At 34.1% G+C, this 13,230-nt stretch overlaps 1 protein-coding gene across 8 annotated transcripts in view; it reads right to left on the bottom strand.

Annotated features, from left to right (window-relative positions):
• TAFA5 (TAFA chemokine like family member 5) overlaps positions 1–13,230 on the bottom strand; it is a 438,585-nt gene that overhangs the window by 182,316 nt on the left and 243,039 nt on the right. Inside the window, exon 4 of one of the 8 annotated variants that reach the window (XM_048049024.2) lies at positions 4,304–13,079. The exons of the other annotated variants lie outside the window; for them this stretch is intronic. Coding sequence (XP_047904981.1) covers positions 13,072–13,079 — 8 coding nt within the window. The 3' untranslated portion in view covers positions 4,304–13,071. Of the gene's footprint in view, positions 1–4,303; positions 13,080–13,230 lie in introns of those variants that run through there. 8 annotated transcript variants of the gene reach the window in all.

Below are 13,230 nucleotides of genomic sequence, written 5' to 3'. Positions count from 1 at the left end.
TAGTATTGGATAAACCATTCCAAAGCTTAAAATTCTTCAAGCTTTTATGAGATGCTTTACATTTCAAAGCTGTCTCCCACAGGTTCCCACCTACAAGTTTCCTGATTATGCTTATGTCTATTTGCCTGAAGTAGAGTCTGTACTCTGCTACTCTCCATTGTCACTTCCTTCAGGATCTGCCACTGTTTCACACTGCAGACAAGTCTGCCTTTGATTGTTATATCCCCAAGTAGTTCTTCCTTGTCTGTGAATCCATCTGTGTGCCACACCTGACTGTCCCATCCTGTACCTGTTTTAAGAAGTTATCCCCAATACTGTCTCTAGAAACCTCCAGGAAAGGTTGTGTCCTACCATACTGACCTTTCAGCATCTCTCAGGAAGGTTAAAGGCTCCCATGGTCTGTAATACTGAGAATTCATCAAATTGTTTAAAGAATTCATTCCATTTCTCAACTGATCACACAGTCTGTAACAAAATTCTACAATCATGTTGCACCTCTTTTCCAATCCTGACCCATGAGCTCTCTACTAGCCTATTATTTGTCCTATAGGAGAGCTCCATATATCTGTGCTGCTCCTTCTCCCTAGAGCAGCCCACTCCTCACCTTCTGTGTCTTTCTGAGGACTTTGCACCCATTTATCACCACATTCCAGTTATGTGAGCCTTCCTAGCATATCTCAGTTATTCTAATGGTGCTGCATTTTGTGACCTACTGGTTTTCCAGGCTGCGTTTATTTATGTACCTACACCCTGAGGGCAGGTATCCCTTTGCTAATTTTTGTCATTCCTGTGGTCTCTCTCCTTCCCATCACTCAGAAAACTTTGCTTTCTAACCCTGTCCACACCTTCCTCACTTGTGTCCAACATTCATAGTTTAAAGCTCTCCTTATTAGGTTGGCCAGACTGTTGCCAAAGATGCTCTTGCCCCACTTTATCAGGTGGACTGTGTTTCTCCCTGAAATCCTCAGTCCTCAAAGTGAATCCCATGGTCATAAAAGGCAAATCCCTGTTGTTGACACCAGATGTTCAAGTGTGTTATCGAGTAAGATTCATCTGCTCCCACCTAAGCTTTTGCCTTTTACCAGCAGGATTGAGGAGACACCATTGGGGGCCCCATGGTCCTTTAGCCCTAGAGCCATATAGTCAATTTTGGTAAGCTTCAGCTCTTAAGGCCCTAGCAGGAAAACTTAGGCAATTAAATTTAGACAGTTTCTATAATAGCCGTTTTTCACCTCAGATCTCAAAGAAAAGCTTTTAAATGGGCAGTGGTATCTGAGACATTCATGAGCAGGTGGATTTACTATGTGGTTTTCATTTTCCTTGTCTTCTCTATTTTATTTTATTTTATTTTTTTGCTTTAGTTCTTTTGAATTACTCAGGCTGATCATAAATTATGAGGCTGTTCAGGAAATACTGCCTCCACATATACAAAGCCATAAAACAAAAAGCTGATTAAGGTCAGCCTGGTTTGCTGAAGCTGACATTACTTAAATGCATACTTTCACCAAGATCCTCAGCCTGAGTTTGCCACCCAGCTATGAGGATATTGCAATGATTTAATCCGATAGTGAATTTCTGTTCACATCATGGAGTGTGATTCCATGGATAACATATTAATACAATTATGCTAAGAGGCTATTTCATTCCTGTTTGGATGTATGAAATTCAAGATAAATTACGATAATAAAACCTGTCTCTCTGTAGCTTGTCTGTAACAATCTGGTTAAGAAATCGGTGGTATTATGGCATATGCAGTTGTTTCACTGGACAATATGTGAAAAGAACCTGAGGAATAAATACTTCATTGTAGGCTGAGACAGAAATGGTAAGGAAAGAAAAAAATATAATAAGCTCATCTGTTTTCCCACAAACACAGTGAACGAAAATTACCTGTTTTACTTTCATTGCATTGGACATGACAGGAAATATTTTTTGATTCTTTTAAGAGAAGTTCCTGCTTTAACTGAATGCTGTATCTGATGATGATTCTGAATAGCCAGAATATTATCAGTACCATATTATGTTAGAAAATTGTTCAGATATATTAGTTTTCAATCAGAAAGTGCATATTTTAAGCATAAGCATTAAACTAAATGACTCAGTACTCAAATGAGTAAAGACAGTGCTGCATCAAGTCCATTGAAATTGCTGTTGCTGTTTTCTCATGAAATCTGTAGTAATCCCACTCTCATTTAGAAGCACAGTAATTTTTACGTTCATGCCTTGTAGCTTATGCCATCAGTGTTGTGTAAAAATAATAGGATTTCTGTAGACTTCAAAAATAAATTGTTTAAACAGGATTTTGCTATTCCTCTTATTCCTCACACTTCAGTTTTGTTTATGGGGTACATCTGGCAAAGGTTAGATGAAACACAGATTTGATTAAATGGCTCCAGCTGCCTTGCTGACTTTGTGTTACAGTCCATGGCAATAGAAGAAGCAGGGTGCACTCTATATTGCATTCAAGCAGTGTAAGAGGTGAGTTGTATGCTAAGAGGGGCAACAACATGTTGCACAGAGGGACTTCCTTATGCTGCATTTATAGTAACTTCACTTACCATTTCCTCCAAACTCCCTTGACTCCTTAAACAAACTGAGCAACATTTCTGAAAATCCAAGAGGTTACAGAGTGGTATTTCAATCTAGTTGATGACTCAGCTGACTAGCAGAATTCTCCCTATACCACTTAATAAAATCCAGCTCTATTAGTAATAATATTAAACTTAAGGAGACAGGTTGGATGGGCCTTTCAGCAACCTGGTCTAGTGGAAAGTGTCCCTGCCTATGGCAGGGTCTTGGAACTAGATCATCTTTAAGGTCCCTTCCAACCGAAACCACTCTGTGATTCTACGATTCTAAGTTTAATCAGCAACTTTGATAATTAAAATAAATAAATAAATAAATCACTGTCCTTGTTGCTACCTGCTTTCAAAAATATGGTAAGCTTAAACATTGAAGAACTGCAGCAGTTAGGTGAGATATGAAATACAGCCTAACAGTTTCTGGGTAACAAAAACCAGCTGTGCCAGCAGAATATGTCATAGGGCAGTGTGGAGCACCAGTGCTGCATAAATTGCTACTGCAGATAGGTGTCTGTGTCTTTCTTTTACAATGACACTGAAAATTACTATATGCATTTTTTATTCCCTTACTCTTGTTTGTAATATCTCTTTAGAGAACTGACAATGGAGTATGTGACTTCTGCCAAGTGTTTGGTTTTGATGTTCATTCCATCTCCTGCTTCAGAAGTGAGGTATCTGCTGCTGTCATATATTTTGTCCTGGCATCGTAATACTGGTGTTAGTAATCCCAGAAGCACAATGTCTGCCACAAGACACCCAGATTCATCTCAAATGTCACAAGCAACTAACAGTAAAAGAAATGATCATGTTTTGTGTTCTTATATCCTATAAATTGTCAAATTTTAAAACAAAATGTTGAATACTAAACCAAAATGTAAATGTAATGTGAATAAAGGCTGTAACTGCTGTATATGCAGAGATCTAATTTGCATTATTTTTTATGAAGGATTTGAGCACTATTTTGGAAAACGCAACTACTGTATCTAAAGAAACACACTTAGATGGGATTTTCATCTGTTACAGAGTTAAACTACAGCATACTTTTGTGGAGCATACCATAAATGATCTAGTACACAAAAAATCACAAATGTTAGAAGTCTCTAAATGTATATACATATACATATATATTCTGGTAGCTTTCTTAGCCTATTAGGTATACAATAGAAATGAGGTTTTAAATTTTTAATTTAATTTTTTAAAAATTTTTTAATTTATAAAATACAATCAGCAATCACCAGCCTGATATTAGAACCATAGCCAAAATGATTTCAGGAATGATTTTTAAAAGGAAAAAACACAGAGATCAGAAGCCAAGTCCCCATTACTCTCATACATGAGTTTTAGATCCTGTGGGTATAAGAAAAGACAGAGCTGCACAGGAAATGGAATTGGCACATAGAAGACTTCTTAATTATGTACATACCTATGGGAGAAGTTTTTCTGGACTGTAGGACTTGCCCTGACTTTTAAGTCTTTACTAATAACATTACAATCCGTAAGTAAAGCTTATCATATATTTAGGGAGACACTGAACAGTAATATCATCAATCATCATTATCAAAGATCAAGGATTATTATCATATAGAAGCAAGCTAATATTTCAAAGCCAACATAACAGCTGTCTTTCTAATGACAGAACTGATAATTGAAAAAAAAAAATGTTTTCATTTCATGAAATAACACCATGAGCTTCCTCAGACAAAGGTTTCTTGTAGCAAAGACTCTGAGAATATTGGGCTTCTATAGATCAAGTTTTATTATCCAATTTTCTAGTTCTGAAGAAGTTACAGGATTTTTTAAGTAATGAAACTAGATACATCCTTAAAAACATTCTTTATAAATTTCAAAAAAAAAACGATGTGAAGAAAGAACCTTTGGTTTTATTCTGTCAACTAAAAATAACAATAATAAAAATGTGTTCCACTAATGCTTCTCCAGAGAGTTCAAAAGTGATACTGTACAATGAGAATACCTTCCAGGACTTAAGTCATGTGAAAAATAAGGAATTAATTGGGAGGAAACTCCTCTGTGCCACTGTCTGAAGATGGGGATACTGGCTGTTGATATTCAGGTGACACCAAAGAGCAGACATGCATGTACCATTGAAACATCACACACTACAACACAGAAGAAATTGCCTTCATTTTGTCTGTAATCCAGAAAACTACAAGACATTTCAGATTGACCTTCAACGGCACATATTTAGGAGTTCTATTTGTGGTCCTTGAATCAGCTACATAATCAGAAGGAGACTGCGCAGAACACGGGTCTCGGGTTTGAAACACAAGCTTTAAACCAGAGAAATAGTGTGACACGAAATCTTCAAAGAGAAGTAATCACTTTGTGAACTTGTATGTAGCAAAGATGATCCTTGGAAAATCTACTTCATGTCTAGTTGCCAAAACAGTAAGTACTATAAGACATCATACGACAAAATACTGAATAAAATGGTGAAAACAACTGTACTACCGCTCTTGAAATCCATATGAAATCCACATACAGTTTACAGAAAACAGAATACTGTTATTCACCTTATTGTGCCTTTAGCTCTAACACATTATCAATCGATGTCTTATTCGCATACTTGTTGAGTTCATAAGCACATAAGGGATACCAACACAAACACTCTAGAAAGAACAGACACAGCATATTATATATATTTTTTTTTTGAATGTGCCTTACTACATATTACTTTTTGATGCCATTTTTATCATTATTGACTTAATCATACCATAACAGATCATTGCATCTTTTTTTGTTTTTGTTGTTGTTGTGCTAATTTCCTCCTCTTTCTGCTTCTAACCTATGTCATCTAAACGATAGCATTCTCTTACATTATGCTGCTTCTTTTTCTGTAAGTCTCTTTCTTTTTCTCTCCAAAATTGACTCCAAATCTCTTATTCCTTATTACTACCTTTAACAAAAAGTTTCACCTTTACTGCTTTTCTCATACCCCTTCAATAGACATTCATCATCTAGTTATCATCTTATGAAGGGGACCTGGAAATACCTAGTAACCTAAAAGACAAAATAAGTAAGTCTGCTAACCAAAGAGTTGCTTAAAATTTAGACTAATGTTCAGGCAGAAACCTAACCGTATGCTACCCAAATCATGTACACTACTGGAAAATGGTATTGTGAAGAAATTTCTACTAGAATACAATAGTTGGAAGGAGATCCAGGGGCCTAATATTTCTTATCAGCTATAAAATGTAAGCTATTTTAGTAATGATTTAAGAGACTCATATTTTCTAATATAATATGTAAAATTAAGATAAGCTTCTAGCAATATGTGACTATGCTACTTTGTTAATATGGATAGCAAACGTAAAGCTAACCGTTAAGAAATGAAATCCCTTGGAAATACTTTATAAATCTACTTCCCTAAATTTCTTTCAAGAGTAGCTTAAGCAAAACGGCAAGAACGTATTTGCATGTGCTGATTGACGTAGGGATGGTCCTGAAGGAGTTTGTACTTGAGCATACAAATGTGAAATAGAATCAAATTAGCATGCTAAAGGAAATTAACACTAATATAAATACATTCCTGAATAGTCCCAGATAGCTAATCCCTGGGAAGAATAACTTAAATTCTGTTTTCATTTATGAAAATGGATTCTATTAGAGTTCTGCTTGCTAAAAATGCTCTAAGCCTCAGGCTACGCCTAAAGGCAGAGACATTATATGTGCTGTAAATGCCAACTATTTCAAGTACTTCTTCTTAAAGTTACCCTAAATGTGGCAAAATTATAATACCGTATAATGAGTTTGACATTCAGTTACATTAACAGTACACATATATATGACCTGATTTCCTGTTTCATCTATTTGATAGGTCTAATTAAATTATAATTTTAAGTACTATTAATCTTTGTTAATAAGTAGCAATGAATGAAGTTGCCTCAAAAGTAATAGGTTTTATATTCTCTTTCAAAGCTTCAAACCTAAAACAACACTAAATTTATTAATAAACAACAACAAAAAATACTTAACATCTAAAAATCAATGAAAAAGAAATGCAAAAAATCCAGTAATTATGAAAAATTAAACGTTTGTAATGCATCTACAAGAAATGCCTTTTTAAGCTAAGAGAATTAGAATACTGTTATTCTACAACACAGATGTAAAAAGTATAGTGTAGATAAAAATAATACAAAATATATAAATTAACAATAAAAATTAAGCTTTAGGATGACAGGGAAGAATATTAAAAAAAAAGAAAAAAGAAAAAAGTAAATCCCAAATGCAACTCTTCTTTTATCTCTTATGCCAGGATATGTTTCAATTTCTTATTAACCTCAAAAAACAATTATGTCCAACAAATTGCTTTAAACAAAAATAAATAAATAAATAAATAATTGCCAAACCAACCAACCAAGCAAACAAACAAACCAACAAACAAATTAAAAATTAAAACAATAATGATAATAACAAAGACAAAAATAATTTCTTTATTCTCATCAGTTTGTTTCAAGTAGAACGTGCCATATTAGAGATATGGGGTCAGAAGTCACTTTGGCTAGAAGCTCAGATTTACAGAGGCAATTACTTCACACAGGCTGGACTGTGTGACACATAAACTGTGAGACAATTTATAAATTTCTGATGGTCAAAAATCCTACCATTTCCAAGTTTTTTTGATTTAACAGAGAAGAAATCATCTTGACTTGAAAGTTTTTGAACTAGGACTTGTGCTGTAACTAAGTATTTGTTGGGTATAGACTTTTTATTAATGGTTAAGGATTCCTGAAAGCAAGCTGTGCACAATTGTTTGTGAATTTGCATGACCTAATGTTATAGGTTATCAGGAGCCTGAGGTATAATTTCCAGCCACTTAATAATCATAAGTTCCATTCAAGCTTCCAATCTATTAAAGTTTCTTTACAAAAAAAAAAAAAAAAAAAAGTAAAAGCTGGCATTCAATTGGATTAAATACTGGTTAGCATAGTCAACTGATCATTTTACACTAAAGAGAAATTTTGAAACAGCAATTGACAACTTACACCAGACTGAAAAGAGACCCAAGAGCTGCAAGGCTTATTTTCTAACCAAAATTCCCAACCCATCTCAGAAATTCCCTCTTTCAAACAACAGGAGGTGATATTATCTATGTATATTGAATGAACTAAGCACAGTTATATTCTCTCTACTTTTAGCATCCTTGCCCTACAAAGGAACAAGGAAAACATAAAAAGAAAAAAAATAATAACAAGGATAGTCTGAAGCCTAATAATCTGTCTTACACAGAGAAATCTGCACAATTTTATTAACAAAAATACAAAAATACAGGTGAACATGAGTTGGAATGTCTGACAACTAAGAAGCTGTGATGCTGCAGCTTTTGCTGAGCTGGAACCATGAAGTGCATACACTATGGAAATACATTATTCTGAGTGGTAAAAGGAAAATTTTGAAAGCTACAAAGAGATGTTAACACTGCTGTGAAACCAGATGATAAAACGGCAACTGAAATCCAATGCCAATAAAAACAAAGTAATGCACATAGAAAAAACAGCTCTAGCTATAGATACACAGTGATATACTCCAAATTAGCTATTAGCATCTAAAAGAAAGATCTGGAAATCATACTAGAAATGTTTCAAAAGAAACATCAACCTAGAGATCAGTGGCAGTCAGAACTGGAAGCAAAATGGTACAAGTTATTAAGAAAAGGATGGAAAACAAAGCAGAAAAACAAAACAAAACAAAGCATTACTACATAAGCTGTACTACCTAGGCAGTTTTAAAACTGGAAAGATACAGTTGAACTACAAAGGTTCAAAGGAAGGTCAAGTACAGGAACACCTTATGATGGCAAATTAAACAGTTTAATCTACTAGAGGAGTACATACGTATGTTCACACACACAATTCTGAGTGCCACAGGAAAAGTGAACCGTTTCTTATAACAACATAAAATAGAAGAACTAGAGACACCATATGAAATTTCCTGACAAAAATTTTAACTGATTGGATGAACGTACCATGAAGGCTAAACTGTACATGGGTTCAAACAGCAATGCTTAGAAAAAAGCCTTCAGGGACTATGAAAAAAAAAAAAAAAAAAAAAAAGGAAAATGGAAAAAGGAGAAAAAAAAAAGAAAAAGGTTGGCCCTTGCAGTCTCTTCTTCAGTAGGTTTTTGGCATTACCAGAGATGGCATACCAGAGAAATACTGCTAACTGTTCTCTTATGTTACTTTCCATCCATTTTGGTAGAATACTGGCCTAGACAGAGCTATGGCCTTCATGCTTTGTCCTATAGAGCAATATATGACTCTTACTGAACATACCACCCTTTACTCCTCCTTGGTACATTATTTGTAAATTTAGTTTAAAACTCTTGAAAAATCATTGGTCAGTTATGACAGAGGCAGAAGGATGAGTAATAATGTATTTGAACATTTGATTAACTATTCTAGAGTTATCTGCAAGCGTTTACCCTGAAGCAGATGTTATATGTTACTCCTCTCTCACTACGGCAAAACCACAATTTACTTTCTATTAAATTACCTCTCTCCACATGAGAAATCTAGTATCACATCTTCTATTTTCCCCATTCTTACACTGAACATACCTCTATCTTCTCAACTCTAAATTCTCCATCCAAGATCAGGACTGATCAACATTTTTTTAAAACTAAACTAAAATAAATTTATATAAAGCATACACAGGGGCTAGAAAAGGGGACAGGAAGATGTATGTTTACAAAAAATTATGTGCAATGTCATTGTCCTACTGCCCAATGAATGGGGGACAGATTTATTTTTAAATTCAGATTGGTTCTAGCAAAATAATTATCAATCAAATACTTTGCAAGAAAAGGAGAATGACATCATGGTCTGAACAGTCTACCCAAGATAAGTGAAGGAAAGGAGCTGAAGAATTTTTTTGCTTAGCAGTTACTTGTGAGAAAAAGGTTCTCACCAAAATTGTGAAGACCCTTTGTAACGAAAACATAATATGAAAGGAAATGAAAATACAAGTCCTTCACCAATATGGATTGCAAGTAAGTATTACTAGCTAACCAAAGAGTTATCCTACACCTTAGATGTCTATTGGTAATTCCAGATTCTCTTTATAAGTCAATGAACGGTTAATGAAAGCCTGCTACGGAATGTGTGAGGAAAAGGGCATCAGGTTGCAGAAGTAACTTTTACAAAAGATGACCAGACATGAAGAAAATGCAGGTGCACCATCATGACTGACTTAACTGGTTTCCTAATGTCTTTCTTTGGAAGACTGATTAGTCCATCTGATTGAACTATGCATGATGGATAGAAACAAACACTATTCTTCTTCTACAAAAGATAATAATTAAAAAATAAAAAGCAGCTTAGTGGAAGAAAAAAAAGTAAGGAATTTTTCAGAGATGTATAGTAATACTGATTTCTCTCTTTTCATATTCTTGGTTGAGGTTCTCACATCCATCACAAATATGAGAACAAAATGGTCTTCTGTTTCTATCTGTGGGTGAATCTATACCTGTCCTTTTTTATTTCAGCTGAATTCAAAGCTAATTACAGCTTCTGCTCTCTTGAAAATGTGCTATTATCACTGCAGTTATTCAGTCCCTCTGTATTGCCTTTTGATTCACCTCAGAAGCCAACCTCTAATTCTACTTAACCAAGTCACAATGTTTAGTTTCTTGTCCTTGTCTCCAGCCTGTTGTCATCCTCTATGTCTTTCTTTGAGGACTTTCTGTGTATCAACTCACTCTGAAGTTGTTCACTCTTCCTTCTCTTATGAAAAGAAGCCTGAGCTTCTTTGCATACCCACACTTACTTTCTGTTGTGTCCCCTGCCCAGCTTTTACCTGAAGCATCTTTTTCCATCACGGATTCTTGCTCTACTGTCTCTCAGCAGAACTCACCTCTCCTACAGCTATACAGAAATGAACAAACTGGGACAAGATGGTTGCTCTCATGATTTGTCTCATGATTTAACTGTAAGCTCTTCAGAATAGGGGCTAACTATTAGTTCCTAGTGCTTTTAAATTACTATAGTGTTCTGCATAATGAAAGACTGTCATTTGTCCTTATACCATAGCAGCCATGAGTGAAAACAAGAATCTTGACAGTCATTATTTATAAAGGTACTCACTTTCTGTATAACCTCTATAAATATAATGTATTATATATATATAATAGTCAAAACCTTTGCCCTGAACCTGATTTCAGTTCACTCTTCTGGATGTGACACAATGATATGGAAAGTATTATTTTCTTGTACATCTCATACTGATCCAGCAGCAACACTCCATTTTCATACAACATGAGTAGTCATGACAATATCCGCATCTGTACTATAGAAGACCACCAGAAAATGGTAACTATGTAATGTGTACCTGAAACAAAAATCAGTGGTACTCTACTGGAAGCAATGATTAATACTAATACTAATAATAATATAAAAAAAATCACTAAGAAAATAAAATAACTATTAAATATCTTTCAGAGAACAGGAAAGGACTTCAAAGATAGTTATACCTCATTTTTTCTCAAAATGTCTACAACTGTTCTTAATGGAGCTCTTATAAGCTACTAGTTATCTCTACTTACTCAGCTACTCTGCCTCTGCAGCGTAATGAAATTCCGGTATGAGGATAGTACATCCTATTAATGGAAGTATTATGGACACAGATGTTTATCAAGGCTACAGATTGCCGAACACCAGGGCCCATTTTCTAGCTCTTATCATACAGTATTTAGACTCAACAAATCTGGGACATGAATAGCTCGGTGAAAAGCATACTCCACAATTCTGCAGACGCCTTTACAATTCAAAACTGGGCAGGTGAGGGATAAGTAGGGTCTACTCCATTCTCAGGAATAAGTCAGAAATGTATTTTTTGAAACTGGGAAAATCTTTTAAAGGTAATTCAGGTGGTTTGGGTTTATATATTAAGGTTAAAGTCTTGGAAGAAAAAAAAAAAAGTCTAAATTCCAGCAATAAAAAGTGTGCTAAAAGATGCCTTTTAAAAATATATACATTGTTGTACACACTTACTAGTATTCTCACATTTCATAAACCTCATAAGCATTTCATACTGCTTTCACTTAAATCTGTATATTTTTTTCTTTATGCTTTTTATGTGTATGTATCTAACTTGCTGTGTTTTCATAATAGATATCTTATGCCTATAACATACATTATACATATTATTGCACATAATATTATACATGTTATTATACATAACTTTTCTGTAATTTATCTTTTAGGCTTATTGAACTGTTTGTAAGCACAGAAAATCAAGACATCCTTTGCTAAGGGAAAAAATAATAAAAAGCACCAACATCTTTCTAGTACATATAATCTGTGCATAATTTTCTCAGCAAATGAAAACTGAAATCCTAAATCTCGTACAAATTAACCTTTCAATGAAGTTCCATAAGCTATCAGGAGCATACTAGCAGGCCTCTACAATTCATCATAACATGACATGAATCCAAAGGTAATAGTATCAGGAATGCTATTTTTCATTCTTTTAATAAGAAAACTCAAAGAAAAAAACTGAAAAGATCATAAAAACATTGCATTATAAAAAATAAAAATTCAAGAGTGGGGAAAAAATTCAAACCCAAACTGCAAAACAGTCTGAACTATTATTGTCTCTTCAACAAAATCAGAATATGAAGATTTCAGTATATTCTGCAATCTTTTTCAAACCTGACAGAAAATGAAACAGATTATAATTTTATTATGTTTTATTTTTTCATATTTTTCTCAATCGTTAACTGAATTGAAAATATTATTTCGGTTTTTCCCTTAGCAATAGAACTGAAAGAGAATATTTTCAGTTACAATTTAACCTGAGCCAGAATAGAATCAAAAGCTTTCTGCCTTGACATTCTATGTAATGGTACTCCCCAAATCTTCTACTACATTCAGACATCAATGGGATGGTTTTGAATTACAGTGTCAAGAAAGACGACCTTTTTTTTTTTTTTTTTCTTCTAACAAGCAGGTTCAAGAGTTATATTTTGGAGTTACAAATGAAGTTGTAAATGCAGCTTTGTAAGGCTGTAAACAGACATTCAGCATAATAAAATTAAATTATCATAGCTCCTCCAGTATTCATCTTTTCATATTACACGTTACAAAAAATGTTACCTTGAGTAATATTTTTATGCAACCTCTTTTTACGTGAATAAAAACATTAGAAATTGCCAATTTTAGCATCTTCCATGTGTAGTCCTTTCTACCTATATGTCAAAAGCTACTCCATGTGGCTAGTTCCATAGTCATATGGAGCCTATGGAAATTCCTTTCATATGGAAAGGCTTATCTGTATGAACACTAGAAAAAGTGAGCACTTCATGAGTTAACTCTGGTGTTTTTCCACAATAGGCATACACATACACACAAACAGGGAGAAAGAAATAACTCTGTCCAAATGAAATATGACTTCAGAAACTATCATGAACTTCAAAGAGTAAGAAGTGTGGTAGGAATCTAGCAGCATTACTGTTGCAGGGATATGGAGGTGAAAGTCAAATCCCTAGAGAAAAAAAAAAAAAAAGTTTCATTAATCCCACATCTGAGTTATAATATATATATATATAACTATATATATATTATTTTTTTTTCTCATTTTGGTTTCTGGTTTTCATCCAAGTTCATCTAGAACATTAGATACAGAAGGGATCAAA

The sequence above is a fragment of the Anser cygnoides genome, chromosome 1 (assembly GCF_040182565.1).
Source record: "Anser cygnoides isolate HZ-2024a breed goose chromosome 1, Taihu_goose_T2T_genome, whole genome shotgun sequence".
NCBI classification, from domain to species: Eukaryota; Metazoa; Chordata; class Aves; order Anseriformes; family Anatidae; genus Anser; species Anser cygnoides.
This window is presented reverse-complemented; position numbering and strand designations above follow the sequence as displayed.